The sequence below is a fragment of the Corvus moneduloides genome, chromosome 3 (assembly GCF_009650955.1).
Source record: "Corvus moneduloides isolate bCorMon1 chromosome 3, bCorMon1.pri, whole genome shotgun sequence".
In the NCBI taxonomy this organism is placed as follows: Eukaryota; Metazoa; Chordata; class Aves; order Passeriformes; family Corvidae; genus Corvus; species Corvus moneduloides.
Window position 1 is genome coordinate 48,448,115 of NC_045478.1, and position 13,841 is coordinate 48,461,955.

Genomic DNA, 13,841 nt, shown 5'->3' on the forward strand with positions numbered 1-13,841 from the left:
TTGTTAAATTCTGAGAAGTGAAGAGAAATTTAATATAAATCTGAAAGCACCTCTCCCACTTCAGTACTCTCCCTGCAGTACAGGCTAGAGGTAGACTCCTGATGTTTGTTATTTAGTACACAGTATTGACATTTCATTACCATATGCCATATGAAGAGGATGCTTTTTGTGGTTGTATGAAAGGACACTGCACTGTGTCCCAGAAACTAGATTCATGAACATTTCAATAAGCTTGGAATGTCTGGGAAACAAAGATGAGGCATGGAAATGCAATTTGCCCCTAGGTTTTTTCCGAAAGCGTCTGAGATGAAGCTTTGAACGACAGGTTCTGCAAATATGATTTTCTGACAAACACTGGATCTAGAACTTTCTCATAGAAATGTTCAGCCAGTATTTAGTCTGTGTATGAGCTCTGGCCACAGTGAAACTCTTTTAATTACAAAATTTCACAAAGCTATGTGACTAAGTAGTTTAGGTACTATATCTGAGTTGTGAGGATGATTTGCTGATAAGCTGACATACCTCTGAAAAGTTTGGGGTTTTTTTAATAAGAAATCTGTTCTGAGTAAACTGTGCAACCTTGATTTTCTAAGGCTGATTTTTATATTCAGGGACAAGGGTTTGAAAAGTTCTCTGGACTGATTCCAATGCTGGGCATCTACTGAGCTTTCTTTCAGAACAGACTCATCCTGCCTTTCTTGAATGGAAGTTTCTTTCACTGAAAGACCTTTTGATAATGGACTGGGTTGAACACGTAATGATCAAAAATTGCCAAAGGTCAATTAAACTTGTGGTGTGGAATGAATCAAACAGATATAATTCATGAAGATATGATTTGACAGACAAACTTAACAATATATGCATCTGTTGAGTTATTCATGCCTGGTGCCAACCTTCCTTCCGGCTTGAAAGAATAAAGTAAAAATCCCTTTCTATGAATTCATGGATACTATGCTATTGTATCAATCTGGGTAGGAAGTTACTATTTTTTTTGATCCCAGAATGCAGAACAGGATACACCTGCATACAAGTATTTCTCCCCCTGCCTTTTCTCTCAAGCTGAGAAATTTCATACCTCTAACCTGATTTTGCAAATGGAAAAACCAAGGCAGAGAAATTTGACCGACAGCCACATTGCAAGGTGGTGGCCAGCCAGCCAAAGAATGCAAAAATCTGAAGCTAGAGTCCACTGGTATAGGAGAAAATTGAAAACTGATTAAAAATAGAGGAGGAATTTCCTTTACTGTTATAGCAAAGGATTCCTGTTTTCAGTTCTGTGTAATTCCCTTACTCCAAATTGTAAGAAATTGTGGTACTCTTGTTGATTGACTGGATTATTCCTTCTCTAGACCCTTGAAGCTTTATAAATGGGACATAACTACTAGTTCTTCTCATAAGTATTGTTTTATATACAGATATCAACACAGAAAAAAAGAAGAAAATATTAAGTTGCGTTAGTGTGCATTTACTAACCATCTTTTTGTGTATCCTTCAGACAGACAACAGTGTCAGGTAGAAGTCCTTTCTCTGATAAAGCTGACCAGTGATCTGCTGACAGAGGGTAGTTTTCCACTACCCACCCTCCTTTTTCTGAAGCACCAGGAAACCTGTCTTTGTTCGTCTTCATAAGCTATTATAGAATGTCACATTCAGGAATATAAAAAGACTGAAGTCTATCAGCTGTACAAAAAAGACTGCACAATACAAAATTACTTTCTAGATGTTATGATTGTTCCTTATTGTCATTTCAGGTCAATAAAAAGTATGGTATTTATAACTTTATATGTGTGAATGAAATTAAAAACATTTTAAACAAAAAGAGACTAATATGATAGTGATTTTTAAGCTTGCCAATAAAGAATTTACACTCCAGTTTCAATAGCTACATCCCACTGAACAAATTTAAAACAATTCAAGATTCTTGGATAAACCTTCAAACAATTATTTTCAAACTCTTACATCTGGTGTTCACCTCTTTAATAGTGACTAAGAATATAAGACTAGAGTAAGCATACAATGATCCTTCAGATAATTCTCCCAGCCTTTAACAATTTGTAGCTCAGGTAATTTGCAAGACAGAAATAATTTCTGTATATGTGTGTGAATATATATATACACACAAACACACACACACATATATATATTTATTATATATAGAGGACTATAAAGTAGTCCTCAATAGATTTGCCTTTCATGATCTTCCTCAGTTTCGCCTCAATCCTATGTAAGCGTTCAGGCTATGTTACTTAAAACTAAACTGATCTCTCAAATGGAAAAATTAAGAACATATATGGATAATGTATAAACTGTTACAAGTTGCTCTTAGGAAAAAAGTACTTTCCTTCCTAGTACTTGCAGTCTCACCTCTGCAATAGCTCCCTCCAGTACTTCAGCATGTATTTGAGATGACATTGTAACTTCAGAGACTGATCCACTTTTCATGGCTTCTTCTACCATAGCTTGAACTTCTGGGTGGTCAGCAGTTATCTCTGGTATTCCTAACAATATAGAGTTTTTAAAAGCACTTCACAAAGAAATTAGAAATTGGGAAACAAATAAAGCATTAAAGCATAACTCCAGCACAGCAGTCATTTTAAGCAATACTACACAATTGCACTGAGAAAGAAAAAAACACCAGTTCTGAATGCAGATCTAGAGAGTGTTTCATAACTGTAAATTCTAAGATCTTGGTTTGCTCTCTCAGTATAAAAAACTCAACCTTTTTAACTGTATAGTATTTTCTACCTCTAAGTTAAATATTGTTTCAGTATGAACAGAATGACATTTATGTACTAGAACAATCAGGCACTTGCAACATGCAAGAATTTCCTTTGATTTGATTTGATTTCTCTTTGATTCCTAAATCAAAAGGTTGACCAGACTAATTTTTAAATCAATACAAATCTTAGATCAAGGCAGTGTATTTTTAACAATCAAGATGCCTGCATTCCCTATGAGGCTCAAAACATTCATAATGGATCCACATTTTGTTATTAACTGCTGGCAAAACAACTGTAATTATTTAAAAGTTTTTTAAGAAACACTCACAGTTAACATGCTAATTTGATAAAATTTGGTGAAGAACTGTTTCAGCCAACTGCAGTATCTATATGAGCATAATTTAGAAAAAATGCCACATTTACTTTTTGTAATTATGTGAAGATTTTTCAATGATTGTATTGATACTTTTAGCATGCACAAATGTACACATTTATCAGGTTACTTTTGCCAAGTTACAAGGTCCCTGGAAAAGGGGCAGCATCTTAATAATTTCCATTCTGCAAAAAACCTCAATGCAGCCCAAACCCAAACATCTCCTTATCCATTAAAAAATTCTGAAACAATCTTATGCTATAAAAAGATACGTAAGGGAAAATACATCCTCTGTTTGCAGTTCAGTTTTGCAATAAAATTGCTTGAGCTCTCCAAAGTTTTTAATTAGGATTAATTTCTCATTAATCCTAATAGGACTTCATACCCCTGTCCTCAAAAGTATTTACATAGCCAGGAATCTGGAAGGTAGCACTGTTTAACTGTTTCAATTTTGGTCTCATAGCTCACTATTATTCTCATAGCTCACTATTATTCTTACTGCAATGCCAATGATTTTTCATCACTGTCAGCACCTGTTTTGCAGCACTAGAAGAATACACCGACCTCTTGTTAGATGTATCTACCCATGAGAAAGTCAAACATGATTTCTTTCTTAGGTGAATGAGGCAAAATTGTCTGATTGTCCATTGGAACCATAACTAGAGCTAACTATAAAAAGGCAAATCTAATTCAATGGAGTGTTTTCATTTCAAAAGATATTATTTTGAAAAGCCTCCATTAAAATTCCTTGGTAAAAAATCAGACTTGGTTTAAAAGATACTAAAACAACATATTATTTTCACCTTTTCAAAATATTTATTGAATTCTTCAAGCTGCAGAAACCTAGGCAGCTTAAGAAGTCAAAATGTGACCAGAGCTGGAGCGACTTACAAATGTGCCATCTGTGACAGCATACTTGGAAGGCTGCTCCAAAGTGAAAAATTTCTTGATTGTGGATTCATATCAGTCCAGCTGACAAGCTGCTTTCTTGAGGAGTATTTCATTTTTGCAGAGATTTAACTTGTCAGAAAGTCATTAAAATGGAATGTTTTTAACCATTATCAGTCAGAACCAATTTCTTCCTTCAGCTCAGAGTTCAGAAAACTCTTTGTTACATGGCCCTCAAATTCAAAGGATTTTTATATATATATATATATATATGTAAAAAATACTGAATTTTACTAAGCTATTCCTTTCACTGCCATGTTATTTTAGTTCATATTTAATGCACAGCAATCATAACAACTTCTGCAACTTTTTCTAAGTCAAAGTGACAGCAACTGCTTCAGTTAAATAACATAATGCAAATAAGACAGCTTCAAAGACCATGGAACAATTTATTCACCTGATTCTTCTGATTGTTCTTCTGATTCCAATCTATTTTTCACTGCTGCTATAGCCTTTTCTACTGCATCCTTTCGCAATTCCTCAATGTTTTTTTCTCTTGATTCTCTATATTGTTTCATGAGTTTGTCCATATCAAGAACCTAGTGAAATTATTTGAAAAAATGCAAATATCACAGATGACAAATATAGCATCTGATCCAATTTCTATAAAATGAAATTATTTTGGAAAAGCTCTGCAAATTTCAGAAAAAAATACATCTAATTCAAGTGCAGGGCTGGGTTTTTTTTGAAAAAGAAATTATTTTAAATTTGCATTTCTATTTAATTATCTTAGATACAAAAGTTATTCATAATATTCTAATGCTAAGACAAATAACTGCAATGTAAGCGGGTATATAAAAGTATTTTTGATCTGTAGCTACTTTTATAAAAATGAATTTCACTAAAATCCTATGTTTCCTCTGTAATCCCTATATTTGTAATGTGAATAACACGACAAGAATGTGCTTAACTGATTCCCAAGCCCCAGCTGATACTTTGCTACCTAAGATATTTATGAACCTACCTTTCCTTTATAATTGTGTGCAATTACATTACAAATAGTCGTTCTTCCAGAGAATGGAGGACCAAATACAAATACTTTACAAGGAGAAACTGGCATTGGAGGTAAGAGGTAAGGCCGTGGATTCAACATAAATTTTTTCAATGCTTCTTGGGATGACAGTACATACATTTTACCTAGAAAACTTAAAACAGAAGAGAAGCTAACAGATATAGACAGTTATCTCATAAAACAGATATGAAAATTAAGAGTGTCAAATTCCACTAACCTGACAGCAAACTCTGCGTTTCCCATTACAATGTCCCCTTCCTTTAGAGCCACGGGACACACTTGTCCCCACCGGCTCCTACGCCATCGGTATCTGGGTGCTATCAGCTTGTAAGATGACAGAGCTCGGAAAAGTTCATCCTGTTTATTAAAATAGCAATAACAGCAAATGTAATTTTTGTCTGAAGTTACATATGCCTTTTTATTAGACTTTTTTGAAACCTTTTGATGGAAAATAAGCAACCTTAAAAAGAAAACCACACAATGCTTTTTAGAACTATTTTTTTTAAATTATATATTCCAGAATTGTAGGACAATTTTAAAGAGAAATTACTTCATTTTTCAGATTTATTTAAAAGAAATAGTATTTTAAATAGCTCCTGTAGGCTTTACTTACCATTTTTAGAAGTTTAAAATTATAAAGAGCCACTTATTGAAGACAACAGAAAATGGCTAAGATTTATTCTAAAGGGTACGAAAAAAGGACCATGATCTGTGTCAGGGAATAGCAATGTTAAAATATCTATTTTAGGCATGCAGAAATATCATATGATAGGAATAAGTTTAATAGCCTTTTTACAGTGAGTGAATCCTAAAGTCATGGTGACTCTAAATTCGGAAGAGTACAGACAAGTGCTGGCTGTGAAGAACTGCAGAAGAACTTTCAGAACCTACAAAGCCAGGCATTAAAATAGCAGTTCTACACAGAAAATTATGGATTTTCACTGACTGTCACTACTCAAAAATAGATCCCTCTGTGAAAACATGTTGTCAATGCCCAAGAGCTGTCAGAAAACCAACTTGAATGTTAGGAATGTTGAGCAAGGAGAGAATAGATGATAAAGGTTTATGTTTTAATTGTTTAAATATTGCCCTCATCTTTACTGCAATGTGCCTCCTGCTGCTCTAATCTCAGAAAGTACACAGTAAAACTGGATAAGTTTCAGAAAAAAGGTAATATAACTGATCAATTCCACAAAAAGATTGTCATGTAAGAAGGAATAAAATTATACAGACTGGAATTCTTCCATATAGCTACATAAGAGCAGGACAGAAGTCTGAAATCATGAGTTATTAGAGGGTAGATGTAGAGAACCAAACGATTCAGAGACTTCTGCATATAAACTGGAGGACACTGCAAGTTCAACACAAAGGGAAGCAATTCTGTACCTAAAGTTCAGTTAAGATGCAGAACTCTTTGCCCTGAATACTGTGGTTACTAAAACCTTACACACAAACTAAAACAGACACACTAACTAACTAACTAATAAATACTGATGACCTCTGACACAGAAAGTCTTTCACTTGTGAATTTGTTAAGAACTGAGAATACAGAAAAGTGAAGGGAGGGGTCTTTCTCTGAAAATGTGGGGTCTCCTCATTACAGTTCTGTTCATATATTCAAAGTTTTGTTTAAGAAATAGGAAAGATGATTGCAACTAAATATAGGCAACAACATTCATGCAAAGACTTCTGGTTTTCAGTTTTATTTGGAAGGGACACAAATTATAGTTGCTATGATTCAACAAAATTCAGCACTCATTTGTCATGTTTCTAATTAATTACAGGAAAATAGAATGAATGTGAGCTCAGTTATGGAGAATGCTGCTAGATTTGGATTAGCATCTTGTTTCTTATTCAGGAAAAGAGTAGACTGAGCTAAGAGTCAGTTGCTGAGATTGTTATCCTTTGGCTAAAGTTTCTTTATTTCCTTGGAAGGAATTAAGTTTTCCTCTATTGCTAAAACAAACATTTTTTTCAAAGCTTTATTATAATCATTACCCTTTTTTTGGGAAATGACAAATTTTTTTTATTTTCATACTTTTTAAGTGGATTTCAGCCCCAGAATTACCTTAAATTCTCATTTCTGAAAGGTCAATGCTTAAAAAATGCCCTTATTGCATGGTAAAAAAAACTAGTTGTTGTGAAACAAAGATGCTCTAGTATAAGCTTACAGCAGAAAAGAAAAATAATTCTAGTTATTACAGTCAATCACACTTTAGAAAAGCACACTTACATTTTGCTTTCCCTCCAGCGTTTCTTCTTCCTGTTCACTTTTAAGTCTGGTTATAGGAGCTGCATTTTGAACGTCCATAGACTGAAGCCGGCCTACCACTGCCTGAAGAGAAAGTAAGTCTTGATTCAGTACCAATCACTGCTTTTGTCATCTGAAGGGCCCCTGAAGTGTATTTAAAACTGTAACTTATTGTTTATATAATGGCTACATAAACACTAAGGCCCAGTTTCTACCTCGGGCCCATGCTAGTTACTGAGTTGGGTTTTAACAAGCTATTCGATAGATACAGGAAGTGCAAAATGCCAAATCACAGCCTTTCTATCTCATTATGCTGTGAATCCCAAGCCTACTAAAGGACTAGACTGTGAAGGTTTCCCCCAAGGCAGTGCAAATACTCTGATGAGCTCCAATCTGAAAAAGAGGCAAATCTCTTTGGGAGATCAGATTACACACATTCAGAAGCAATACAAATTTGAGTAGTTTATTTTAAACTGTATTTAAGCCAAATGTCTACCAATGAGAATCAGATGATATTAAATTTATTTGAAGTATTTCCTGAATGTAATTTTGATTGAATGCAAGTATTCTTGAAATGAAAAAGCAAACTGTGTCATGTTTGGTCTAGTTTTATAATAGGTCTTTGCCTAACTTGTAGGTAAAATAGTTGGAATCATAACATAACTTGATTGCATTTACTACAAATTTTGTGTTGTAATGTTCACAAACAGATCATAAATGAGGAAATCATATGTTCTAACACTGCAAAATTACTGGATTTTTTCCCACAGGACCACTCTTAGTAGTAAAGTTAAGTATAAAATGAAATAATTAACTTACAGAATTACAATACAATTTGTTTCAAACAGAGGAGAAAATGCAGGAGAAGCTCACTTCCTACCTTGTCAAAGACAATCTCCTACTTCATTCTCAACCCCATACTCTAGGTTCTGATTTGAAGGAACTTTTAGTTGTGAGGCAGAGGATAAGATTATTTATCTTCAAAATTTACCATTGTAAAATTTACCATTGTAGGTTTTTTAACAGAGAGAACAAGTTGCTCTGTCACAAGCTAAAAATCTAGACACAAGCACTCAGCAGAATTCTTACAAGAATCAGGAGTCTTCCATTACCTTGCAAAAAATAGCAAAATTAATAAAAATTATAATCCATTATATAATATATATCTAGTTTTAGATACAAGCATCAAATAAAACAGTATTGTAAATATATCATACTGAAAATGTTTTAATTTCTCATTATATTTTACATTAATACAGATCAGAAAAAGCACTGAAACCTGATGGAGATAATACAAAAGTTTGTAGCCTGCCTGAAAATATTCTCATGCAACATATATGTAAACCTGGGGACAGACCAGTGAATCCTACAACTAATAGAAGAAGGAAAGCAAGTATTTCAAAAGTCATGTTTTCTAATAGTAAATGAATGCGTTTTAAACACGACTTAAAATTTTGCCAACAGGAAAACAATCCACAGAATTGAGAAATTATTTTCTAGTGGAGGTTAACTTAGCTGGTGCATAGTTTATTTACCTCAAAGACATGATCTGGTTGCTGACTTCCATCCACTTCAATAAGATATCGACAATCCTGGTCAGTCAAGAATTCCTGTTTAAGAACAAAGACATAACTGTCAACTGAGTATGGTTAACCAGATAATGACACTGAAACTCATTCTGTTCCTACACATATCAAAGGCTGGACTCCTGGGGGCTTCAGCAAAATCAAAATTCATTGCATTAATGGCTTATAAAATCTTCTGGAGAGGAACTTTGATTTGATGACAGATAAATATAGTGATAATTCCAAAGTTGGGGTTACAATGGGTTCAGAAGATAACTTAGATGTCTTAGTTCAAATGCAAGAGAGCTAAAAGATATCAAGATACAGTAACATTTTGTGTATGAATTCAACTTTTAATTGTCTAATTCCACCTTAATTCTTTGCTGGAAAATGATGACAATGTCAATTAATACATTTCTTGGAAATGCCAATCATGAAACCAATGTTTTAATTTTGGTCCTGAATCCCAATTCCTTTAAAATTTGGACCATGTATTTTATTTTTCTTATTTTAAATTTTCATGCTAGAACAAAAGGTCTTAGACTAAAATAAACATCCCACGTCAGTTGTTAATGCCTCTCTCTGAGGACTGAGAACACTCATTCCATTCCTGACAAATGCTGGTCTCACCTCAGGCCTAAAAATGCCTATTGAAGGTGACTTTACAACTTTGAAGGTAATCAATTCCAGTTCTTCGCTACATTTATGGTCAGAGTTCATTTCCTGGCTTACTTCATCTAGTCTGTCTTCTATACTGTAAATTAAATCATCTGCCCTATCTGTGGTAGAAATAGATCATAACTATTTCTTTCTAATACTCTTCTAAAGAGAGGATAATAGTTTGTACTTTCTCTTATATACAATGGTCTTATAGTCTTATTAGTACATCCATAATATTTGAGTTCAAACAATAGCATCTCATTTATTGACTCAGTTTTGACTAAATCCCCACAGATTGCAGACTGTCTGAAGTACTGAAGTCTAGCCAATTTTTTCACATGTTGTTGTTCATTAGGTTTCCTTCCTCACTGTAGTATTTCACATTTATTTCTAGTCCACTTAATCCCAACAATTTATCAAGAAATCAAAGTGCATTCTCCAAAGTTCATTCCACCTCTCTCCCTATCAGTGCAAACTGCACATCTTACAATATTTTTGTTTCATTTTCAATTTCATCATCTCAAATTCTGCCTGGGGCAATGATAAAACCCTGTGTTCTTTTAAGGTAAAGACCATTTACCTTAAAATGGTAAAGTAATTTAATCTAAACAACTTTCCATTAGTTCACTTATAAGAAATCCGTGTGATATTGTGTAATGATCAAAGGTACCACTTGTCTTTCCCCTTCACAGCAGTAACAAGTTTGTTACTCTAGCAAAGAACATTATAGCACTTCTACACAATTTTATCTATAGGTTTAACTAATCCATAGAGAAATTGAAAGGTATAAACTGTAACTGTCAAGCAGGCATCAAAAATGAGGATTTTGCAGTTGCTTGAACCAAGAGATTAAAAACAAAACCACCAAAACAACACCACCACCCACCCCCCACCCCCCCCCCCAAAAAAAAATAAAAAGAACAGACTATTCCTTTGGACCTCTGGCTTTTTTTTTTTTTGGGGGGGGGAGGGGGTGGGAAAGAGGGGAAGAGAGAAGAGGCATACAGTAAATCCACCTTCCTGAACACAACAGGGAAAGAAAACGTAATTGCAGCAGAAACTAAAGTGGTAAAACAAACTAATGGGCTAATTACTGTGTATATAAATCTGCAGGCAATGAAGCAGGTAAGGAAGGGAATCTATTGGAATGGAAGACAATGGATGCAGATTACTTATGGGATTGCATTCTGGAGTGGACTCTGGTAATGGTGATGAAACACTGGAGTCTTCAAATATTTCACTTACTAGATTTAGAAAGCATCTGTGGTGGCAGGTATGGTTTCACTTTTAAAAGTCAAAGTGGATTACTTTATCTTGACTCCAGAGTGTAAACACCTACAGATGACAACTTTGTATCACTGATTTCAGAATAAATTTCAGAATTTGGGGATATGTTGAAGCATGACCACACCTCAATACAACAAATCTCAAACAAAAAACCCCAATAAAAACAGTGTAAGATATTTTAAGAATCGTTTGTCATGCATAATCATACTACTTTTCTTTTTCTTACTTCTAAAGGTTGATGCATTATATCCTTGTATATTGCAATTCTTTTCTCTGCATTCTCAAGAAAATCTTCAGGCCTCTGCACTAATTGATTAAAGGATGCTAATTTCTTTTGTGGATCTTCTGCAGTCTGCAAAACAAAATTTCAAGATACAGAAATAAAGTATTAAAGTAATTTTTGTCTTCACTCAAATTTAAATAAAGTAGCTTTGGAGAGTATTACGATGAGTATTAGTCCAGTGATTGCTGACCATGATCCTATCCTGATGAAGTGTACTTTCTATGAACTGAGAGCAATGTGCCTAGAACTTACATTGATAAGTCTCTGGCCCCTATTATAAAAATTTGACCTGAATTCAAAAGTAATACCTTCATGAAGAAAAAAAAAAAAAAAAAATCCATTTGTAGTACTGTAACACCAAAACCAGAAAATAAGCTAGTGTCCTGAAAATACTAGTAAGAAGTTGCCACAATAAACAAAAATTAAGAACTCTTTTATTTATCTAGATCAAGAAACAGGCAGTGTAGAGCCACCCTTCTCCTCCTGATACACACTTTTAACTTATGGCAAGAAACAGATCAGTGACTTTTGAGTCAAAGACTGAGTCCAGGTTACGCTATGCAATGATTAACATTTGCTGTCATTTAAACCTACTGCTTATGTGTTATCCCACATCTCTTAAAGTAGGAAAGAAATGGAATTAAGATTAAATTTGAGCAAAATAAATTCGTAACATACTATGGTGATATTTTGGAAGATCAGGATTTCTTCTGCTTTGTCTAAAGTACATTGTAGTATTTTGCACTGTTTAGAAATTAGCAATGTTTACCTCTTCTTCTCCTTCTTCTTCTTCCTGCTCCTCATCTTCTTCTTCATCCTCTTCTTCATCCTGATCTTTCTCTTTCTTATGCTTGTCAGTAACTTCAGGATCCCACTGGCTCCTCTGATATATCTCCCCTGAATCAGGATTTTGCCTTAGTCCTGATATTCTTTGGCATAAATCATAATCTGGACACTAGCAAGGAAAAATTAAAAGGAAATCACGTGCTTATTGTCCTGCTATAACATCTTTTTCTTGGAGAGACAAAATTTCTCTAAATTGGTCTACTAGTATTTCATTATTGCCACAGTTATCTACAATCTTCCTCCTTCCTTTCTTTTTGAGCTAATGAAAATAGTTACAACTCTGACATATCTGTGAAAACAGCTTCAATCCATTGAAACCAAAGGCAAACTTATTTCTTTGACTTTGGGGCAAGGATTTTTAATGTACATTTAGTCTCAGTCCTTTTCCTGGAGGAGATCATGTTACTACACGAAATGAAGAATTTCATTTTTCTTTCTAGTGTAGTTAGTATCACTCTTCTATTTGTATTGTTACTCATGAATACTCTCAAGAACAGGGATTGCTCACTACCTAGTATTAAAACAAAGATTGACTTTCTGAAAAAATCAAATTTGCCTGAAAAGCAGCACAAAAATATGTTTCTTTGATGTTTTAGGATCTCTCTGAGACCACAGAAAAAAGGTTTGAAGTAGGCATTCACCAATTTTCATTATGCATGTTTAAGCAAATTCAGTCTTAAAAGTATGGGATTAAAACAAACACTGAGTTAAATCTGAAAAGTGATAGAGTAGGTCCATACCCTGAGGCTTAGCATCTGACAAAACACACAGAGATGCCAACTAGAATCAAAATCCCAATGAGAATGTAGCACACCACCAGACGCTGACTATTCAGAGCTGTCTCAGCAGCTCACTCTGCACATTCAAAGGAGAAGACAAAAATGATCTAGTTGATTATAAATAAAACACTGCTAGAGGAAGGGCCTGAAAGCGTGTTCGTGACCATAGGTACGGTTATTTTGTCTGCATGGAGTCTGGCACAGTTTGGTGTGGGCCAGCCAGAACCCTCCCCAGTGAATAGCTGGGCACAATCTGGAGAATGGCACAGGCTCAGGCCTTTCCCTGTGGGCAGTTTGGGCACTGCCACCCCATTCTGACTAACAAGACAGCTTAGCAGTGTTTGGCCAAAGCAGTTGGCCTGATGTCTGCAGAGTCCCTCTTGCTTTGTTTTGTTTATAATGTGGACGTAGCAAGCAAGTCCATTCTTTTAAGTTACATTGAGAAAGTCCTCTAAATCCCACACTAACAATGATTTTTTTTTTTCTCTGGTTATACCAGAGTCACCTTTGTAAAATATCTGGCACGACATATCACTGCTCATGAAGAAATTGAGATTTGTGAACAAGATGAATTAATAATGAAGCAGTTTCACAATTAGTGACAGAAAAATAAAACTATTTGCTTTTTAACTTCCATATGTGAGAAGTTTCTTCCTGCATTACACAAGTGGCAGATGTACATGTGTCCAAAATCCCATAATAATCATGTAATTCAAAGTTTCCTTTTCTTGAAAACCTGTATCTTCTAATTGGTAGAGGTGCAAAGACTGTAACTGCTGCTGAAGTTTTAGGACATGTTCATTATTTTACTTGAGCAACGCTTATAATGGAACAAACCAGTGAAATTCTATTCCAATATAAAAGAGAAGAATTTATCATTCCTCAATAAATTCTGTACTCAAGTATACAGAGAAAAATAATATATTTGGCATACATAGCATATGAGTCAACTAATAATTACAAGAAATACTAGGAAGTTACTGAAGATGACATTACCTTAATGTTAATCAGGACATCCGGTTTTAATTTTAGATTCATTATTTTCTCTATTTGCTGTGGAACAGTCATGTATTCCTCTGAGAGAGAAGGAAATCCAGTGAGAACATAACCTGCCAAA

General features: G+C 34.4%; 1 protein-coding gene across 13 annotated transcripts in view; it reads right to left on the minus strand.

Annotated features, from left to right (window-relative positions):
• LOC116440567 (zinc finger and BTB domain-containing protein 24-like) overlaps positions 1–13,841 on the minus strand; it is a 71,865-nt gene that overhangs the window by 48,782 nt on the left and 9,242 nt on the right. For 11 of the 13 annotated variants that reach the window (XR_004238689.1, XM_032101449.1, XM_032101450.1 and 8 more), the window contains exons 6-15: positions 13,721–13,833; positions 11,869–12,054; positions 11,043–11,168; positions 8,840–8,914; positions 7,287–7,388; positions 5,271–5,410; positions 5,006–5,186; positions 4,439–4,580; positions 2,365–2,498; positions 1,474–1,630 (exon numbers count right to left, since the gene is read on the minus strand). Coding sequence is in view for 12 of the 13 variants with exons in the window: in XM_032101449.1 (XP_031957340.1) it covers positions 1,474–1,630; positions 2,365–2,498; positions 4,439–4,580; positions 5,006–5,186; positions 5,271–5,410; positions 7,287–7,388; positions 8,840–8,914; positions 11,043–11,168; positions 11,869–12,054; positions 13,721–13,833 (1,356 nt within the window). In the remaining variant the exon portion in view is untranslated. Of the gene's footprint in view, positions 1–1,473; positions 1,631–2,364; positions 2,499–4,438; positions 4,581–5,005; positions 5,187–5,270; positions 5,411–7,286; positions 7,389–8,839; positions 8,915–11,042; positions 11,169–11,868; positions 12,055–13,720; positions 13,834–13,841 lie in introns of those variants that run through there. The other 2 variants (XM_032101459.1, XM_032101460.1) reach the window with 2 other exon arrangements.